At 38.2% G+C, this 22,603-nt stretch overlaps 1 protein-coding gene across 5 annotated transcripts in view; it reads right to left on the reverse strand.

Annotated features, from left to right (window-relative positions):
- Positions 1–21,492, reverse strand: part of WDR26 (WD repeat domain 26) — a 31,613-nt gene extending 10,121 nt beyond the window's left edge. For 3 of the 5 annotated variants that reach the window (XR_003252588.1, XM_026060415.1, XM_026060418.1), the window contains exons 1-11: positions 21,372–21,492; positions 21,191–21,247; positions 14,428–14,564; positions 13,475–13,572; positions 12,496–12,652; positions 10,689–10,745; positions 7,666–7,804; positions 3,308–3,448; positions 1,890–2,009; positions 872–1,017; positions 258–336 (exon numbers count right to left, since the gene is read on the reverse strand). Coding sequence is in view for 4 of the 5 variants with exons in the window: in XM_026060415.1 (XP_025916200.1) it covers positions 258–336; positions 872–1,017; positions 1,890–2,009; positions 3,308–3,448; positions 7,666–7,804; positions 10,689–10,745; positions 12,496–12,652; positions 13,475–13,572; positions 14,428–14,564; positions 21,191–21,247; positions 21,372–21,452 (1,212 nt within the window). In the remaining variant the exon portion in view is untranslated. Of the gene's footprint in view, positions 1–257; positions 337–871; positions 1,018–1,889; positions 2,010–3,307; positions 3,449–7,665; positions 7,805–10,688; positions 10,746–12,495; positions 12,653–13,474; positions 13,573–14,427; positions 14,630–21,190; positions 21,248–21,371 lie in introns of all 5 variants that reach the window. The other 2 variants (XM_026060417.1, XM_026060416.1) reach the window with 2 other exon arrangements.
- Positions 21,493–22,603: the final 1,111 nt, after the last annotated feature.

The following is a 22,603-nucleotide window of genomic DNA, read 5'->3' on the forward strand; positions in this document are numbered from 1 at the left end:
TCAGATGTTAATATTCAACAGTATATATTTCATAGTATCAAACTCTTGACTATAAACCAACTTGAAAATCATGATTAGGAACAAGATCACCTTCTTGTCAGAGAACGTCATACTGTATTTGTGAGCATTAAGGCCTTCGTATTATGTGAAATGCAACTGGTTAATATCAAACATCTCAAGCTCCATCAAAACATTGGAAAAGGGTTACTGATTGCAAACAAGTTTATTTGTGCTTCTGTTTATTGTCACCAACTCACCTGAGTTGCTACATTTAACAAAGCTAAACGGCCATTTTTTGAAATAGTAAATGACATAATAGGGTGATCTTCTTGTACTCTGAAATTACAAAATGCATCAGTGTTAAAAGTACGCTTAACCAAACAATAACACAACATCAAAAACAAAAGGTACACCCTGTTTCTGCAATATTATCAGGGAAAGACAGTTTTGAATTTGAAACTGCATTTGAAATTAGGTATGTCTTTACTCCAATACAAGCTAGGTCTGCAACAGTTTGCTTACTTTATGCTGAATCCCAAGACTGAAAAGGACTTTAGACCTCAAATCCAACCCAGCTTCAAGGCAGATCTAAAATGTGTCAGGAATTGTGAGGTATAAAGAAGATTCTCAATGACCAAGATGTAGAAACATACACAAGAAACCTACTCCAGTGCTTAGAAAGTTGTTTCTGATACCTGACCTTATCCTCCTTGCTGCAATTCACACTCACTAATTCTTGTTCCATACTATGTTCCTTTTAATACTGAGGGCATTGTAAGAACTTATTTCCCATTCTGCCCCACAACCCCATCCTTAATCTTCTTCTCACAATAAGAACCAGGCATTCAAAACTGAAGAAAAAGGTAGTTACATGTTCCTGTCTGTAAGATCCTCAAAGTTATAACCCCGAATTCGCTGGTGTGTGTCCGATGCTAGAACAGTTTTCCCATCACTCAAGCACCAAAGGCATTGTACTCTCACCCCTTCCCAGGAGTCAAGGAGATTACCATCTAAATCCTGATCAGAGGAGAGAGAGAAAAAGAACTGTTAGTCTTGGATTTCTGACAAGTTCTGTGACAAGYATTTTTTTTTTGTCTTCTGTTCACACAGTTGCTACAGAAAGCGCTATTAGCCTGCAACAGAGACAACTTAATAGATTAGGGCATGCCTTGTGTTAACTGAGGGCTTTTGTAGATACCTGTCCCGGACAACTGAGAATCCATTTCTCCACTTATTTTCCATGCCTGATAATGTACAGCCTACCTCAGGTCAGGGAACAGATCTGCAGCCTCACCTCTGTGGGGACTGAGCTTTGCATATTGTGTTATTATCCAGGGCACTGACTCAGATAACAGGTAATGCAGAGTATGGGCAAAACTGTGGACCACCATTCAAAACTAACACTACTCAAGTAATGAGGTTTGTTTTGAATTTCCATTTATGCTAAGCAAAGACAGCATGCAAAAACTAAGATGACATAGTCAAAATTCTATGGAATGCACAACTTCTGCGGGCAAAGGCACTGTTTTTTAATTAATGTATTTTCCAGAGCACCTATGAAAAAAAGATTCCCAGACCACAAGTTCTCTTTTAGGCAGAGGAATCTCTCTATAACAGCTGCTTGAGCCCTTCTAACTGCTACAAAAAAATAAAAGTGCTGCTGGAATACTAGCATTAATGTACTGCTTCCTTTGAATTAAAGGATCAGAAGATTTTTTTTTAATATAGATAAACTCCAATTTGTGAAGATTAACTTAATTTTTAGCACGTGCATGCACAGACACAAAGAGAGAGAGAGAAAGCCTTGAAAAATATGAGCCTCAGATTTGACTGTGACAAAACTTTCACTTCTAGCTTTGTTTTCAATGGGACAGATGCAGAGTACTTACACACTGATAGAATTGTCCACGCTGACCCCCTGTTACAAAGCGTTTCCCATCAGGATTCCAGGCCACACTTGTTAAACTGTCTTCATGAGATTGGCTCATCTTTGTCCTCAGCTCCCCAGTCTGCAAAATAAACAAAGACAGCGTGGCCTTATACCATCCAGCAGAACCTTCTCCCCAAAGGCATGGATGAGTTCCTGACACGCATAGCGTTTGGAGGTACATACATTTCACATTAACTAGAACTAAAAAGAAACATGAATCTGTGAATACTATTGAAACATGAATCTATGAATACTGTTGAAACGCTCAATAGAAAGGTCACCTCCAGCGACCTCAGATTTGATTTAGGGATTTTTTTTTTTTTGTGTGCGTGTGCCTCAAATCAGGAGAGATGAAGTACATAGCAGGTGTGTCAGAAAACTCAAAGAAAATGATTAAAAAAGAGGAATTAAAAGAAGTTGGAGGAAAATGCAAGAGATGAGCAATAAGAGATGAGAAAAATACGAAAAATGAGGAGGCAGGAGGAGACCAAAAGAACTACGGAGGTGAGAAAAACAGATTTTAGTAAAAAGGGGGAGTACCAGAGTCTTTAGAACATTTTCCTTCCTGAGCTGAAGCTCTCCATGCCAAAATTTAGCTTTCATCCCTAAATTATAATGCTACTGCTCCACCAGACATAGAGACCCAATAAACGGCTTACCACCGCCAAAACAGTAAGTGCTTATTTCCTCTCCCTTGTGCCAGCTCTGGTGCTCTTCATTGAGCCAATTTAATTAATTAAAACAGCAGAAAAGTATTCAAAGGGTGAAAAAGAGAAACAATTTTGTTTTAGGAAACTAAATTATTTCAGAGTCCAAGACAGCACAAGAGAGACTATAGAGCCAGCAACAGAGGCAGGGGAAGCCTTTATATCAACTCAGCTGCCCATAATAATCAACAGCAAAATAGGGTTTTCAAATTCATGGAGGAAATGGCCAAATTCTGTAGTGTTTGATGGAAAAAAATTCTGAAATTGTGAATTTAAGCCTCTGTGGACCCTTCTCTAATATTATTGGGAGGGTTACACAAGGTGAAAAATAGCTTAGCTCCCCTTTAGATAATACTTCCACCCTTTGTTTTTCTTTAGTTTCCTCCGTTATTGTCTTCAGTAGCTCTCTAAGGCCCCATGGATTTAATTCACCTCTTAAAAATGATCAGTAACCAGATACACTAATGTTATGGGTACAGAATTTGTAGGCTGTTGTAGTTTGCTTTCATTTTTCAAAAAAGGGAGAAAGAAAGATCAGTCTTCTTTACATTCACACCTTTGTACAGCAAGCTTTCTGAAGTGACTTCCTCTATGGTTACATATTTAAGTATTTGAACAAAATCAGCAGGCTGACCATGAAGTTTTATTTTTACTCTTGGGCACCACTTACTTGTACATTCCAGAGCCAAAGTTCAGAACAATCATCTGGGCCACAGGCAACAAGATAGTTGTCATCTGGACTCCAAGCAATGTAAGAGACCCCATACGCATGACCTTCTAACGTCTTAAGCAGTTTTAGCTGATGAGTATCCTGAAACAAGAGAGGGATTCTGTTAAGACAATGCAGATGAACTCCTACAAGATTTCACATGCACAGTATGTCCAAGTACRGCACAGGAAACATGCACTGTGCAACTTGGCACCTGATTTTTTTGTTTGTTTTTTAAAGAAGTCACATGAGTTCGTTCTTACTCAAAAAGTAGTTGCTAGTTTACCGCGTAGAGCCATAAAAAGAAAGCAAAGCATGCAAAGCAAAAATACTAAGTATTCTGTTCTAATCTTCCGTAATTCTGAACTTGGAACTCGCAAAATGTTGTTGGGCACACAGTTTGTATGTCACATAACATTTGATACTATAGGAATCATGCACGCTAGAACAAATGTCTACATTTGCTGGAGCAGAAAAGTACAATTATCCATAGTTTACAGAATGAAGTTACTTCCTTAGAAGTACAGCACAGACATTCTAGAAACCTGCTATGGTTAAGTAGCAGAGCTAGTATCTAAAACCTTCATGAATGCTGAGAAGGAAAAGCCTCCAACTGCTGTGTTTTTATAAACTGAAGGCATCTTATGTGTGCTGGTCAAGCAAGAGGTTTTATGGAAAAATAAGAACACAGCTCAAGCTCTTAATATTTCAGAAGTGCTGCCTACAGCAAGCTGTCCATCTCTTCTGCTAGATTTAGCGGATGAAGAGATGCAAGCATACTTTGTTCACACAGAGTATCTCGTTACCATCTTTGTTCCACAACTATTCTACTGATGCCTTGTCTAAGGAACTTGTCTTTCAAGCAGCTTGTCATCAAAATAAGTAGTGCCAGCTAGCCCTCGCAGAACAACCATATACCAGCTTTCCAAGTACAGAACACACTTCAGTTCAGTATCAGCACTGACACTTTCAACAACAGCATGCATATACAGAAAATAGAACAGAGCCTGCTAAACTCTTCACAATTTTTGTGAAACCTCTTGGAAAAGGGCAAATAGATTTTTTTTTTTTCTTTGCAGGGGAGAGGAGTTGTATCGCCTGCTTTCCAAAACAGCCTGATTGATTTGCAGATCTAGCTTGATTTCTCAAGTAATCCTTTTTTTGTTTTGTTTTAGCATTAACCAGCAGAGCTCCTCCTAGCTTGGGATTCTAAAGAGAAAGAACGTTGTCAACAGAGAAGCAGAGTGACACAAAGGACCATTTCAGGGGAATCAGCTGAAGGACTTGGTGACTCTCAGCCTGCAGCTTTGATGGTTCTGCTGGCCAGAGAAATTAGATTCCTCAGAAGAATCTTCAAACAATCTTCAAYGCACAGAGGAAAATGGACAAGTGAATGGACCTCTTCAAGGCTGCTCTTTCCATTCTACACATTCTTCCTGGTCTGCATTAGACACTGCCACCTGTCTCTAGCTGAATAGGTCTGCACAGAAGTGAAATCATATCTGACATCATCTCACATCCTGGAGCTTGCCTGTGACTGCTGCATTTCTCTTCAGGTCAGGATTAATTGAAGGAACCTGTCACTTCTCCCACACCTCATCTGAGACTCATGAGGAGCAAGATGCATAGGATATTACTCTTCCAAGGGTAGCAACAGCCATGAAAGTCCTCTCTCAAGCTGCTCTCACACTTTTCTCCAGATACAGAATAACTGCAATGCCATGTTTGCCCTCATTAAAAACAGCAGTTAATGTATTTCGGGGGAAGGAAAAAAAAAGAAGAAAAAAGAAAAGCCCCAGTCAATTTACTTCCCAGACTCCACCAAAAGAAATCTCAGAACTTCTCTCTCTTACATACAGCTTTCCAGTTTTTGACATGTAGAAGAAGCTAGACCAACTATTCAGGAATCAACCTAGATCTGCAGTAGTTTATCTCCTTGGCCAAGAAGCCAAAAAGAACTGTCCAAAGCTCTTAGAAAGTGCAGCAAGAAAGAAAGGTTCCTGGAAGGAACAAGTTAAAGGAGAGTGCTCTCACAGAGGATGCATGACAGACAAGGGGATGAGTGTACTGTACCTACCCTTTGGGCTCTAGAGTTACTAGTGCTCAAATAACACACTCCACATACAAACCTAGTTCAGTCAAGATATTATTTAATGCTGCTGAATCTGCACGAGAACCATGAAATGAGCAAAAGAAAATGAAAACAGAAGCATAGGTTAGAGACAACCCAGCAGACATCTAGTTGGGTGTTAAGAAAAGACACAGTATAAAATAAAGAATCAGGAAGAAAATAACACATGAAAATAATGTCGTTACACACAGGGAGGGATGAGAGAAAGAAAGGAAGAAATGAATTCTCATACATGAAGTATTATGGAGTGTGGAAAGAAAACACCATTCATCTAGAACCATCCTGCCCATTACCAGCCCAGGCAGAGTTTGAAGGATGTTTCCCTATAGCTTATATATACAAATTAGAATAATCCTAAAAATCTAAAGCCTTGAAAATTTGGTAAAATTTATGGTTCAAAAGATATTGTCAACAACTGCTACAGGAAGTAAGAAAAATATGTTCTGGCAAGTGTGAAAATAAACAACTTATGTGGCCTAATGTCATTTATAAGGCTACCTCCTTGAAAGGGTTAAGTTTTATCTGAAGATATTCAAAAACAGAAAATAAAACACTCTCCATGGCTTTCCTACCAACTACTTATTAGAGATTTTGTTCCTTTAGCAGTCCATGGCCAAAAGCATTAGATAAACAAAAATAGATATTTTGTGAATGTTTCAGATTGATTAACTAGAAAGTCTTATAGTGAATTGTTATCTAACATCTAATTGAGATGCCGGCTATTAAAAAACAAATATAAAGAAAGGTGTGCCTCTGCTATCAAGTGACAAGCCAGCTCAGGAAGCACAGCAAAAATATTTGATCCTAATTCATTTATAAGTTCTCAGTTTATTAAAAAAAGGCAGATCATTTCCTAAATAAACTACAAGAGTCAGATAATGCTGCTGTTCATCTCTYGGCCCAGAACACACTAGCTCCAGCAGCAAATAAACCACAACAGCACCATGCCTGAGGAATCCATAGCACTTGCTGCTTGTTTTCAAGAGCTATATAACAACTATGCACATGGAAGTGGGTTTTAAGTTCTTCCATCTTTCTTAATAGCAAAGGGACTCAAATTATATAGCTTCCTAACCTGTAGCAGGAGAAAAGGATCAGCTTCAGCTCTCAAATTCTTAAAAAAAAAAAGATCATTATGAGACTGCAAACACCTTTCATCTCCCATGTATCACACTAGCTTGTAGATGTGTAGTTAAGAACTAAGAGTTTTATTTCTGATAATGTTTTATAAGCATTGACAACTTCAGAAATTGTGTGCACATGCTCAGGTTTATTAGCCGTTTTCAGTTGTTATGGAACATGGACATACTTTCACCCCATTTCTAGCAGAGTCAATTAAAACAGTCTTAGATTCACTGCTTAAACTTTTTATTTACATAGTAATATATACAGGTAGGAAAGATATCCTACAGCTACAACAAGATTTATATTTCATATAAGAGGAACAGTGCCAATGTTAGTATCAAAAATTAGAAATGCAGTCTGTAAGAAAACGACTGGATATACTTTGATGCGTCAGTAGATTCTGACAGGTGCTTAAATCTTCACCTCAAGCCAAGGCAAATCATACAATGGCAACTAGCATGAAGTGGTAGACTGATGCAGTTTTAGTTTAGCACACACCATTTTATTACTCCTAATGCGACAACTGGTGAAAAGGACTAAAGCATTTAAACCCAAGTATATTAGTAGTAACAGGATAGGAAAAAAAAAAACGTGAAAAAGGTTAGTCATGTATATACATCAGAAGCATTCTTATTAAATAGTGATTCAGAAGAAAGCATTAAGGAATAAAGGGCYATTTCTGCTCACTGCCACACTCCTCCCTCCACTCTCACGCAGTGCTTCCTCCTCAAGGCCTTCAAGCCATGAAGCTCCCCTGGAGGGCTCCAGCAGGCTCTACCCAGCCGTGCTGGCTGGAGGCACAGGAAACTCCTGCCTCAAAGCAGCCAACAGTTCAGGCACTAGAACTCCTCTTACRTTCAGGCATCTGGTTTTCAATTGTCTTCCTTAGGCTAACTTGCACCAGACTGATCTTCCATCTTTCACAACCTAGAGAAATACCCTAACCACTGGGCTACAGTAAGTATTAGACTGTCCTACAAAATAAAAAACAGGCCATCCTAATGAGAGAGAGTAGGGAGGGAAAGACAAGTCATGCACATTTTAACATATGTTGCACACTTACTGGATCAACCTGCCATATAATAACAGTTGTGTCCTTCGATCCTGTTGCTAGTTTAGTGCCATCATTGGAGAATTTACAGAACCACACCTCATTACAGTGCTCTGTAAGGATCTGCTGTGTGTAGCACGGGAACTGTTTCCTGAGGAAAAGAAAAGGATGTATTAAACAGCTTAAGAAAGCAGCAAGACCTAATTTTTACTGCTAGATAAATAACTAGATTAAAAAAAAAGTATTTAGATGTGAAACCAGTTTAGAAAAATGCTGAATTAACAGCTGCTTCAAATAAGTACAGGATGAAGTTTCTTATGCGGTAAAAAGGTCAGGCTGCCAATTGTAAGAGCTTAGAGCTACTCTGATATAATTCTCACATAATTCATTATGCTTTCATGTAGGCTGGAATAAAACTGACCTTCTTAGGACAGTAACAGCTTATTCCTATCTACTTCTGTGATGTACAGAAAGTACTGCAGCCCCAACCTCATTGAGTCCTGCAGGAAATATTCAGAGCATTACATGTAAAACTACTGCAAGCATCTAACTTAGCTATGTTTTGCCAGATCTGTAGAAATGATTCTTACATAAGAGTTGAATACTCTTATTTCTTTTTCTTGATTGTGATCTTGTAATAAGTTAGGGATTTTTGCCTTCATTTTGTGCCTCTTTGCAGAGCACCACATACAGCACCTAAGCATAACTAGACACCATTATGAGCTTTCAACCAGAACTGTTTTCCCCCTCACAAAATCCACAGTATTTTGTAAAACATTAAATGCTTATCAAACTAAATATTATATGATACATTAAACTATTGAAAGAGAAGAGTCAAACATTTCCCTGTAGCTAATATTTAATCTTTCATCTACACAGCAAGAAAAAGCTAACAGTCAAAACAATAAGTTCAGGTAAAAACTGGAGAGAAGTTTTATTTTATTTACAGGTTGCCCGTTGCACAAGAATTTGAAAGCTAATCTAAAACAAGCGCAGGCTTTTAGAACAGACGACTGCTTTTATAAGCAGTACTGCAGTTACTACAGGTTTATTGTTCAGACACACTAAAAGGCACTGCCTAACTGTTCACATTTTTTCCTAAACAGTAGGGATCCTGGAGGGGGTTGGTCTTATGCCAAGTTTCTATGGTGCCCAGCACAGCAGGGCAGAACAAGCCTGCAATGGGACACAGAGGTACTAAGGTACTACTGTAACAGTGAAACACTACATCGGTGTTCAGTTGTACTTAACACTGGAGGTAAATTGGCAAAAAACAAACAAAAAAACCCAAACAGCAAAAAAACACACACACCCCTTCATTTAACTTCATTTTAAAACAAAGTTCGGCTGTACCAGGTTTACAGAACCAAGAAAACCGCTTCCTACCAGAAAAAGTTCTGCTTAATACATTGACTATGTCCTCTCATTACATTGTCTTGTACTAGAAGACACTTACTAGTTCCACGCTTAAAGAGCATTGAGACAACACTACACAACCACCCCATACCTCACACCCTGCCTTACGACAGAGGAGGATAAGCAAAGCACACATACCCACATCTGCACTCGGCTTCCTTGGGTATGTCCGCTTTCTCTTATACAGAGACACAAGCCTGTTCTGCTCCCACTTGAAGCTGACCGAGAGCTGTCTAGTTGCCACTGCGATGACACTGAGCCCAAGCTAAGCTGCACCCATGATAGAGACCATATTTTCTTGGGGCCTAGASTGAGGTAGGCAAACCTTCAAACAAATCTGTGCTCCCATAGGAAGAACATTTCATTATTATTTAGCCATATTCCAGTAAGTTAATGTTTTTCTTCATAGCTGCAATTGCTTCTATAAGGTGAAAGAGTCTTTATCCCTAAGTYATACAGAGTACAGGGGCCATACAGTGCCAAGGGAAGCCTTTTCAGCATATTTTATTGAAGAAAAAAAAAAAATGCAGCAACTCTTGCATTTTAAAGCTTAAAAAAAAAGCACCCAAGTTTTAAGGACCTAGAAAAGCAGCAGTATAATGCCGCAGTACAGTTTTCACAGTAAGGTGGTCTTCACATCCCTAAAAAGGYAACGGGCATAGCTGATATAGTTGCTTCAGGCACATCCCAATCCAGTTAGATCAGAGCTCTCTCAAAAAGTTCTGTTCACTTAACTCATGAAGCATATAATCCAGTAAGTCTGACCTTACAGAGAGTGAAGCTTATATTAAGTAAACCTTCCACAGAATAAATTAGCAGCAGTCTCAAAGCAAGAAGCTGAATATAGTAGTTTAACAGTTTCCATTTTAGATAATTAGGTATTACTGTGGCTCAAAGAGGTTTTACATTTTAAGTGTTGCATTACAGATTGTTTCATTCAGCACAATGAACTTAAATCATGCTGTTCACATGCTGATATAAAGTTTCTAAAAGTCATCTGTTAATGTATTTACAGAAGTTCAAAATTCTAAATTTAATCTTAAACAGCTACTTCACTAATCCTGGTACATACAATGAAAGATTTAACCCTCAACTTTTATAACAGTTCTTTTTCAAAAATACTATATTAGTCCAGTACCTAGACAGCAGCAGCATTCACCTCTTTCTTGGGCTTCAATGTCTGTTTCTAAACACAGACTAAAGCACATTTATGTGAAAGAAAGGGTGGAAGTCTGCAAAAAAAGACTAGCCTTAAAGCTCTCAAGGCAAACAAAATAAAAAATTAAGTAATCGCCCTCATCTATTCTCTGTTATCACAATCTCAGACAAAATAAGGTGGAAAAAGCCTCACCTTCACTGTCAGCAGTTGCTCCCTCCTACCTCCCACCCTTACCAAGCGATTAGGTTTTAGTTCAATGTTTTACCCATTAGTGCAATTCAAGCATGCTTGAGCAAAAGTATTGCCAGAAGTTCAATACAGATTAGTCCCAACTCAAAAACGTGAAAGTTGTCAGCGTTCTATCGTTTAAGCATTACAGAACTTAAATTGTCAAAACTATTAGACTACTGTTACTTCTGTCAGTTTAATCAAAATTTGGCTTCCACTGTCTTTAACTCACCTCATTATGCCCAAGCATTGCAGCATGTACAGCGCACCACATACTGATCTCAGCCCCCTGCAATAGGTAGGGACAATAGGTTGAGTTGAGGACAGAATGGAAGCCATTGTTTTGAAGTTTTTTGGTTTTGGCTTTTTTTGTTGTTTTTTTTTTTTTGGGGGGGGGGGGATTATAGCCATGAGTATGTACATATACATACCAAATGCACTAGCCTAGGGAGCACCATATTAGCTGAAAAACATCTTGGCCAAACTTTTATGTCAGCAAGTAGATTCAGATGGGTGAAATTCAAGTCCAGATTTGTTGCATACAGTATCTTTTATATCCAGTTCTGACCATCTGGTTTGTCTTCAGTAAAACATGTTTTTCACAGTTGGTTTGAATGCTCTTTGGGGTTTGATTAATCACAAACCAGCTACAGAACATCAAATGTTATTTATGTACTTGCAGAAAGACTAAAATTAAATCACTACTTGCAATTAGACTAATTTTAAGACTCATTTCTGAAGTAGGGAAGCCACAATTCCTATATCTTGTCATCTCCAATAGCTCTTAAAATTGGAAAGTCATTCATATGGCCACACACACACAAGAAACTGCTGCAATAACGTGAATCAGATGTAACAAAACTGCAAGCTAGACAATAGCCTAAGAAGTTACTCAAGTACGTAAAGTGCCAAAGACACTAATTTTAAAAACTTAAAGAYGGCTACAGTGAAGTACTGTGGAAGTCTGTCTTTAAAATCAGATTCCAAGTAACCTGAGAATAGAAGTGAAAGCAGCTGGAGTTCAGAAAGTCTCTAAAAGCAAGTTTATCAGACAGGAGTTGGAGTAGTTAATTTCCTCAGATTAGCTAACCTTCACACGAAAAAGGCTCCCCTGCAAGACCAAGTAAGTGTTAACTTGCTACACTAAAAAGCACGTAAGAGTATCATATCTGCCCCTATTTTCTAGGTGTCTTACTGTCCTACAGCTTATAGCCTTCATTCTCTGATTACATCATGCACAGCAGTTTTCCACAAAAGCTACACTGAGGTTTTAGGTCCTCAACTGAGTTTCCACTGGCTGAAGAAAACCACTCAAGTCAGCCATTTGTAACAATCTTCCTGCCTGATCTCTACCAAGTATGGTGTTTTTAAGGTTCAGAAGCAGCACTGGTTTCTTGTTAAAAAAAATTCGAATAGTCTTAAGAACTAACACATACGTAAAAATGTTCAGTGCCTCTACCTTACAAATTTGAGAAAATAATGCTTTATATCAGTCATATTATATATACTAGATAGAACAGAGCAGAAACATGCAGCACATTTCCTTTTTAGTTTGCATCTAAAAACGCATTGCTATTAAGTACTGAAGAAGAAAGATGACATCATGAAGTAGGCTTTAGTAGGCTTTCTACAACCTACTGAGCTTGAAGACAGTCTGGATAAGTAACATACTAGTGATTCTCCAGTTATAACACAGCAATCAGGTAGTGATAAACAAACAGACTAGCTGCCCAAAGTTATAAGCAACAAGTGTTTAAGGCTTAGCATGGCAATATATTCTATTCATATGCACCTGATTAAAATTTTAAAGCCTCAGTCTGACCCTGTTATCCCACAACCACTTATCAAAGTCTTCTACACACATATTCTCTACTCCTTTTCCCTCCCCCAGTTGTTTAATAAGCACTGGCTTTTCCCAGTCAGCCCCCACTAAACCCAACCAGAACAGTATTCGTGTCCCTTTAAACACTAGGTGCAATTAGATTTTAAAAAGACAAAGAGATATGCTGTCCATCTTAAAAATAGTAAGGGTTTCTTACCTACTACAAACATGGTCTATAAGCAGCGAGACAGAATCTAGATTATTATCTAGTTTGGTGTTATGGTATAGGCACCGATCCCGTTGTAGCTCTACAGCCTGACGTAGCAGATTCTGTAAACGCCTTGGAGGAAGCATCACTGATGGGGGTAGGTATGCTTTAGAAAAGTTATTAAAAAAAAAAAAAGAAAAAGAAAAATCAAAACCAAGTTACAAGTAAGAGCATACTTTAATCCGAGCGTTTTTGGAAGAGACTTCAGTAATTAAAACTTAAATGTTACAGGAAAAAGAGTGCACATAGCTTGTGAAGTTTATAGTTACACATCTGAAACCAGAAGAATGAACTTTTGGAAAGCAGAGCTGTACACAGAATGTTTGTAGTTATAGCTTGTTGGCCAGGACAACAAGCATCATTTATAYGAACTCAATCAAAACCACATTTAAGAAAAGTCTATAAAACTATGAAACACAACAATATCAGTCATGTTCATTTGAGGGATTCTCAATTAACAGCAATACTACCAAAATACAGAATACTCTGCATAAGAGCTGTAAAATCCATGATATTACACCAGCCACAAGGAACCAAGAGGAGAAACCATAAACCGTAGTACAGTCTTAGACCTGTATCAACTAGTACTAGTATCGGGGTGGTTATAGGACACTTAGTTTTGACATATGCAGCATAGCTGCCATAAAAAGGAAGAAAAAAACCCTACACGTTTAATCACCAGGTTATACTACTTCTGTATACAACAGAGCTAAGAAGCAAGAGCTGCTGTTACAAACAGACCAGAGACAACATTAAGATGCAGAAGACCAAAGTGCTAAAGGCACCTACACCCATCCTCACTAACCAAGAACTACAGAAACACCAACAGGCAAATGCAATTAAAGTCAGTTCCCTGGGATATGCAATTATGTATGACGTACTGGATTTACAAAGATGGGAATAAGTTCTAAACACTAGAACTTCTTACTCTGGAGTTTGTCCAAAAGCTTAGATCTGGAAGCTGTTCCTTTCCCTTCCCACTCTGCTTTTGCACGCAAGTCTTCTGCATGGCTACACATCAGATACCTGTTAAAAGAAAAAGAGAAAGAAAAAAGGGAGAGAGCACACACACTAACAGTCCAAGTCTTTCTAAAATGATTCTTTCCAATTTTAAGCATGATATATATCATAACACTCTTGTTTCCAGTTCAAAATATTTTGAAATTAACCGACTTASAGAGACTAATAGGAACAAAAGCAGGGAACTATTCCACACAGCCATGCATCTTTTTTGGAACAGATGTCTACAAATTGCCAACAACCCCCCMCACACACACACACCACACACAGATTTTAGGGAAGATGAAACCAAAGAACAGAACAAATTATATTTACCTACTTAAGTATACTTATTCAGTTATAAGAGGACATGCTAATACTTTTCAAAAACAGATGACCATACATGTGTATGTATTAATTTGGGTTCCAGTACTACAAAAGTAAATCATAAACAAGTTATTTTCATTCATCTAAAACAGAACATTGTCTGCTGAATGTTTTTCTTTACTCACTATTTTAGATAGCATATTTCACTACAGCACATTAATCAACAGGATAATAGCTTTAAGAAAGTTTGAGTTTTTAAAATGTCAGTAAAGTTGCTGGAAAAAAAAGCCATTAAAAAAAAAAAAAAGGGCAGGTAGAGAAAGCCTGCCTCTTCACTGGAGTTCTTCCGTTAATTTCAACAAGATTACAGCCAGGCCCAGAGATGGGAGAAAATGCCTTGTCTTCGTGATGACACCATTTTATTTACACTTACTCCCAAAGGCTATGTTTCAGTATTTTAAATACTAGAAAATACCAGCCAGGTCATATTTCTCCCAAGCTATAGAATTCCTTAGAAAATTCCACAGAAATAGCTCTCAAAGCCCAAACACTTACCCACTGAGGACATGAATGCGTTCTGTATTATATTTCAGTGGTGTCAGTTCACAGCGTAGAACTTGAAGCGCCTCCAGGACCTTGCCATCCTCCAGGTATTCCAGGTACTTCTGCTGCAGCAGCAAAAACTTCATCCTCTGACATGACAGAAAGCAGCAGTCAGGGGAAAAAGGTTGACTGAAGTTTCAGAAAACGTTTGAGCCTAAACAGAACAGTAGAAACCATTCTACTATGCCCTTCAGAAATACAGCTATATGTTATGTTTCATTAATTTCTTTTCGCTGGGTTTTCAACAACATTGCAGCAATTAAGTTATCCAAGAATTTTTTCCTGCCTTATGGGGCTCCAAATATCTTCCTACCTCATTCCTCAGATGCCCCTCCTTCAACTTCTCTCAATTTCACACCTACACCCTTTGCAGCCACCATTCTTCAAACTTGAGTTAGATTAGACTCCCAGTCTCATGCTCATTAAACAAAAAAAACAAAAGCAACTAATCGCATATTTAGCACTGCATGACAGCACAGAACACAACGGGCCAACTCAACAAGTTCTCATACTGCTTATATAGGAGCTGACATCAGTTGTTTGCATAGCTGCATAACATATGGCAATAACAAATTGACGCTGCCTGAGGTCTTGTTTTGTAGTTCCGAGTTAAGTTGTTTTCCTCAGGTGTTTTACCATTTTTCAGGAGTACAGAAATAATATAACTTCCTATATTTAAGGCTTGCTTCACTTTTCTTCATTCCTCAGAAACATTCACTCTTACTTCATGCTTTTCCTTTTGTCTTGTAAGTTTTGGGGTTAAATGAAGCCCACTATTCTACCAACTAATGTCTGTGGATAAAAAGGCATTCATTTACTACATTTAAAATCCTGGACTCCCAGGAATTTCTGATTGTAGCAATTTATTACAAAGACACTTTGGTTGTTTCTAGATGAAACCAGCTATTCTGTGTTTGCACATCTTCATTACTGCTAGTGGTTTTCAGAAGGAGAAGATATGCCTGGCCCACAAGACTCACCAGGTTAAGAAGAAAAATGCACATTCTTGAACATATCAGTAAGAAACAAAACGAAAATTAAGTGTAGCAAATCAGATTTGCTTTTCTAAAGCATACAACACCAGTTCAATCACCAGTTTCCCTTGCTTCACCAGATCTCAAGCACCTCACTATTTTCATGCTCATATTTGGTCAATGTTTACTCGTTAGTTTTGAGCACACTGCTAGCCCTCTTAAGTAAAGGCATAATTGAGAAGTTTAATACAGTCCTGCCCTATTAAAGCTTATACAGAAGTTTTTCAAGGTTTACTATATGTAAAATCCCACAGTTAGAAAATAAAGCATTTTTAACTTCTGGAGATGTTCAGTTCTTCAAAAGAAGCCATATTTAATACAGTTTCCATATACATAGTTATTAACTTACCACACAGCTTTCTGAAGCATGAAAGATTACATAGTGAAGGTGATTTATATTCAAACATTTCTGTTGTCCTGTACACGCTAGGCAAACTTGTACTACATTCCCTATCCAGCTTATTTTATTTGTATTTGRAACTATTAGAAATGAAGTTTCATATTGGAAATATGAAAACAGACCACCACTGTACAATTTTTCAAGGTGAGACATCATGTTTTGGTGTTCCAACATAAAGAGAGTGAAAAGAAAAAATCCCAAAGGCTAATGTTTAATTACTTTTACCCAATTATCTAAAGCCTCAGCAGTTGCTTCCATGCACTAAGCCAGCAGACCCCACACTTGGTTTGCTTATATACAAGCAGCAGGAGGGATAAGTGCTTCCTCTAACTGTGCCCATGCTCAGAAGGATGCATGGAGGTACTCAGTTTGTAGTCACATACCATTTTTCACTCATTTTGGTCACCTGATATTGATGATCACCAACATCCAAAAATAATCCAATATTTCTAGTCCTCAACAAGAACTATGCTTCCTCCAACTCTTCCCCCCCCAGTCACAGCATGTAATATTTATTAAATTCATGTTGGCTTTCCCTCAGATGCGATAACCTCTGTATTTAACTATTCTTTCTCTGTCCCTACTTTTAGAATATGGCATGTTGAATTAATTTCTTTAGGGGAAAGAAAGCAAAAAGAAAACTAAACCCCCACAGTAGAGCTTTTGTACTGCCAAACCCAACAATCCCATGGAAGCATAAAAACACACACCCTACCACGCAGTATGCTCTTGCCAAGTCATCCAAAGAGGTATAATTTCAGTTTTGAGTGAGAAAGTGTATTTACCAAGAATATCATCAACACCATGCATGACTTTGGCATAGTAGGAAGACAAAAGCCTCCAGAACAACATAGCATGAAACACTTGGAGAATTATAATTTCAAACTACTAATCTTTTATTCTAACTCATTTGTAACAAAAATGCAGGGACTACACTAAGTAAAATGTTCATAGGGAAACATCCTCTGAGCTATTTTGATAAATGTTCCAAAAACTTGTCCTACAGCCAGCACACTCAGTTAACAGCACAAATACAGACTCCTTAAGGCAGAAGTCAGACTCCATTGACTTTGCGTGTCAAGTCATTTTTGATGTCAGGACATTCACTCCCTCCCACCACCCAGAAAACATTTTTGTGCAACCATTGCTTCTTATCCAACAAAGATTTCCCTGACAAACTGAATTTTGTCTTCATTTTCTCTCAACTACTTTTATAGCCCATACTGACAGTACTGCTAATTAATTCCAATACCACCTTCTCAGGGTAGACAAGACCGTTTAAAGAAGTACATCTCTCCTAACCAAACAACTTCTTCATGGAAGAAAAAAAACTGTTTACAATATTGACAATTACAGACTAAAAGCATAAAACCCACCATCTAAGTAGAACAGAACAAGAAGAGTATAAGACTAGGCAGATGCAGTGTAACCACAAATACAGATGCTGAACAATCTTAAACCAAGATACCACAGTCACTTAGCTCACAGCAAAGATTCTTCAACCTACAGAACCCATGGAAGAGTCCCACGCAGCAGCTTCATCACGGCAGTCTGACTGTTTTCGTTCAGTTACTACTACCTAATCCTGTCTTTCAATGCTATAGAGAAGATGAGGATAAAGTATGTTACTTGTTTCCAGAAACCTTTAATCAAGTTCAAAGCTGGGCCTCTGTGATGACCCTGGGGCAAAACTAAAACAGACTTAATATAATTACAGAATTTTTTTTTCCTTTTAAAATGTATGTATTGCTAGTATTATGCTTTCTCCAAACTACAGCCTTAGATTACTAAATTAGGGGTTTAGTACTTTGCTCCTTTATCATCCTAATTGTTGGTAGAAAAGTCCCTAGTCCCTTGTAGAATCGCAAGATCTAGAAAATTTTGCTCACACCATGATTCACCAGCACTAAGCAGTTGAAGCTGAAAGCCTCAACAATACTTACAACTGTGAAAATAATAGGACGTGTACCCTACCACAGCCAAGAAAATGGGCCATTCTGATCACTGGTTACAGCAGCGAGTCTTCAGGAGTATAAAGACTAAGGCACACAAGGCCTAATTTTAGGATTAGGCTTCTTGTTGTTGTTGTTAAGATATGCAGGTCAAAAATAAATTCCACAACAGTTTTATTATTGTACTAAGAGTCAAGAATTCAAAATAAATAAGCAAACACTGCTGAAGCAACTCCTCTTTGAAATGAGAAAGGTAACCAAAAAAACCATGATGAATTTATCAGCTGATGTTTCAACACAGATACTCAACAAGGTATCTACCCATTCATAGGCCTCCAGCACTAAGACCCCAGTTTCCATTATTTTATTTGGTAATATTGTAAAACAACAACACCGATAAAAGAGCTTCTAAGAAAATCCAGAACTTGTATTTAATATGTAAAGGCCAGAATATTTTCTGCCTACAGAAATCAGCAAGGCTTCAGTCACACCTAATTATGTCACTTAAAAAGCGATCCATTCCAATATGGACGCTGCCTTTAACGCTGGTAGCGAAAAGGTACACCATACAGGCAGGTGGAGCACTTCACTCACACAAGACTTAGGTCTTTTTCACATTGTGTTGCCTGCTGTGGGCTGTACAGTTCCAGTATTTGGGGAAAGCCATTTAAGTAAATGAAAATAAAAAAGAAAGGACAATTAGAAAGTATATTCTAGCTGACTACAGAGGTATAACACTCAGATTACTTCCCAGCTTCAACTAGTTACCCAAGATAGATGCCATAATATGCTTGGGCAGCCCTAAACAAAGCAGAATTTGGRCTGGCTCAGAGCTGGCATTTTGTAAGTGTTACCCAAGGAAAAATTATAGTTATCATGCTTGACCCAACTCTAAACTTTTCTAACAGCTTGTCTCGACAGCTGTACCTTATAAACTAGATAAGTAAACATGACTTATCACACACTATATTGCTAATAAATAGGACCCAGTTGTGCAGACACAAACAGAAAAAGCAGACTGTCTTCTCCCCTCCACAACACATCCACATGCAGCTTTGCAAAATTCATCAGAAGTTTACAGATTGAGATCAGCCATTTCACCTTTACTGTGTTCCTCTGTAGAACTTGCAGCACTTTGCAGAAACAAGGAAATTAAAACAGAGGCAGAACTTTCAAAATAGATACAAATCCCCTTAATTGACTAGAAGTTTCAAAAGCAGCTGTATATCCTGATTATTTTGACCAGGTCATTATAGCTATATACATATTAAAAAAAAGCCACACACACCCTACTTTGTTAAATACTCTGTGTCATCTAAACTTTTAGGTACCCATTCTTCTTGTATGCACACATTTTTCAGACATCTAGTCATACAGTATGAGTAGCAGGTTAGGAGTCAAGAAATCCAAAATTTCCTTTTCTGTTTTTAAAGCATTACCTGCAACATCATCTTGTTTAGACTTTCTCTAATCAAGACATTTGTCACCTTTTCATGAGGTCTGACCGTGCTGTACTCTGGATTATCTACAGAGCATAAAGCATTCCTCCTTACCTGGAATGGTCTTTTATTAGTTTTCCAGTTGCTGATTATACTAAATACCCATCTATAATCTCAACTATGTTCAAAGAAGCTGGGGTAGGAAGAAGAGAGCATGTGCACATGAGAGCGAGCAAGCTCCACCTAACTTTGAAAAAAAATCAGTATTTCCTTACTAACAAATACATTTAAGACATTAAATAAAATTATCTGGTCTAACTGAGATGAAGTTTTAATACAGGAGGACAACTTTGAAAAAGAATCAGTAAATACTTAGTTCAGGTGAAGCTCAGTCTGAAAAAAGCATTTGTATTGCACCAAGTTTTTGTCAAGCAGTTAAACACCAATGTTTAAGGAAAGGAACATGCTTGCAGAGCCCTCCAGATTTACAAAAGGAAGATGTCCCCTTTTTTCCAAATGAAGTTCTTCTGAAAAGTACAGCATTGATATGTAGTTAGATAAACCCTCCCAACTCTAGGGCAAGAAAAAAAAAAAAGATTTGAATACTATGAAGAAACTGAGTAACTTCAAAAGCTGGAAACATGAGAAAGTTTGCCTCAAATGACTATGTCCTTACTCACACACAATGCTTTTGTATTTTCGAGCTTCATAAAGTATTGAAAGTTCCATGCAATATTCCAATCTATTTGGACAGCAGATCTTACACTTATCAAATCTTTGAGACAGGAGAAACTGAAATACTAGTCTTAATTAATCCGGTCAAAGCTTAACACTTCTTAACAGAACAGAATGTAAACTTCTCTCAAGTACTCTCTGATGTTTTGTTAAACATCTGTTTTTCCTACTTCACTTCCTGTTCTCTCTCTTTCTCTCCCTCCCCCACCAGACAGGAAATTGTCTTGACAACAAATGAATCAGCTAGAAGTAGAGCTAAGCAGCCATCAGCTGATTCTTCATTGTTTACAGTCACAGACACTTCAAAAAGCATTGCTACTTTTCTCTTCTTAAGTGGCCATAGTTGTTCTAACTTCATTTCATTAGAATAAACATTTAAATACAATAAAACAAGCCGTTTGAAGAAGAGAGATAAGTAATTATTTTGATCTTGAGATTGAAAAAGCAAACCAAGAGACACTGTGTGTTGTATGTCAGCACGCTTTTCCGAAATAACTGAACTCATAACAAAACACATTATAATTGTCAAGTCACAGGATCTACAAACGTTTGTTTCTAGATTCCTATTTGAAAAAAGACAGCCAGAGAGAAAAATACCTAAATAAAAACCCAAACAGCAATACCAATACATTTGCTCTCTAGAAGCCATCTGGAAAAGCAACAGTATTGTTCATATTCTATAGCAGCCACTATATTCTTATAACATACTATTGCACTGCCAACTACCCATTAGTATTAGTGCATTTTATTTCCAAACTTTTGTTCCCTCAAGAGAGCCTAACCCCAATAAACACAGAAATCTTGTAGAAGTATTTTAAATTTGAAATTAGCATTCAAAATAGGCAGTTTCTACGGAAACTGACCTATTTTAGGACTGTTACAGGATTTACATTTTGTCAGTTAAGAATGTTTCAAGAAATTTTTTTCATTTAGTGCACCCAATATTAGTCTTAATACCTCTGGGCTTCCTACCTCACTTTCTAAAAAAAGAATAAAAAAGTAAAATTAGTATGGCTTTTGAAACAGCACATGAATTGCTTGGAACAAACAAAAAAGAAACCAAGAACTATGGATGACTAACTCCAAAGCGCAAGATTACATTACTACAATTAGTCCAACTACAGAGCTCTGAAATAGTCGAAGTGTGCCTCTTACCACAATTGCATGCGGAGAATGCACTAAGGCCTTAAGTTCATTCAGGTCGTTCTCAGCCTGCAGAAATTGGCATAAGGGGGAGAAAAAAAAAAGAGTATATAAGGAGAGTGGATTGTGAATTCTCTCACAGATACTATAAATTTAAACAGCAGCTAATACAGTTCTATAAGCCCTACGTTACCTTATCCCATTCTCCTTCCATGACATGATTGCGGAATTTGGTAGCAGAAGGATGTTCTAAACGACATCCTGACTCTTGCATGAGAAGATCAACAGTCTGGCTGCAGGAGAGATACAGTGTAAAAAAACCCGACCAGTTTTACCCTCACAAATATACCACCTCCTATGATAACAGTTTACCATACTTAAAAGTAACCCTAACAAAGTAAGAATACTATGACCAGATTCAGAAGCTTGTTTGAAAGATTATCTCAATTGCCTGAGACATGTAAACAACTGTCTATGTCTAAAGCAAGTTGTCGATGAGTTTGAAAGCTTTGCTAAAGTATGTGACTTACCAGCCCCCACAAATCCAGGCATCCCTGGATAGAAGACAGGCTCCATGAAGGAAGATACAGACTATAAACCTATTAACTACTGGAAACGATCCCCCCCACACCCCCTCCCCAAAGGGAAGCACCATAAAGGGCTATTGCAACTTGCTCATGAAATATATCTGCAGCAGGCCTAACTTTCTTCTTCGTTGTGTATTAAAGGACTGGCTCCTTAAAATACAATAAGCAAACTCACAAACCTGTATCCCTCCCCCTTTTACACTAAAAATAGCCTATTTACTGTGGTGTCGTCTATGAACAGTCACGAGTTGTCTGCTGCTGTAAACTTGCCTCTTGTGTAAGGGGCGATTTATTTTATGTCTCAAGTTCTTTATAATTGACCCATTCCACACTGTTGTGAAGACTTTGTTTGCGGTAGCTACATGAAGACTTTGTAGGACTTCTGTAGGCTCCTTCCAAAATTATGATGCATTGGCTTTACTCATAAAGTCAGATTTTTAAGTAAGTTCTTTACACTTTCCCCCTCTTCGTTATAAGATTATTTTCCCAGTCTGATTTTAAGAAAGGGCCAACACACTTGTATCTAGTCTACAGAAAAGATTGTTATCAAAAACATACGTCCAGAACAAGTCGGCAGAGAGCCGCACCGTTCACAGGGAGGCATTTTTTTTAAAACAGCCTACGTTTAGGTTTTTGTTAGGTTCTTCCGAGCTGACATGCGAAATCTCGGCGCTCACCCGCAAAGCGGCCCCCACGCTGTTTCCCAGCCGCCTTCTCCCCCACGGACACGCGGGTGCTGAGCCGCCGGCGGCAGCCCCGACCCGACCCGGTCCGGTCCGGGGGCTGCCCGGGCCCGGCAACGCCGCCGGCTCCGCGGCCTCCGCACGGCTCCGCCGGG

This window comes from Apteryx rowi, unplaced genomic scaffold (assembly GCF_003343035.1).
Source record: "Apteryx rowi isolate R43461 unplaced genomic scaffold, aptRow1 scaffold_169, whole genome shotgun sequence".
Lineage (NCBI taxonomy): Eukaryota > Metazoa > Chordata > Aves > Apterygiformes > Apterygidae > Apteryx > Apteryx rowi.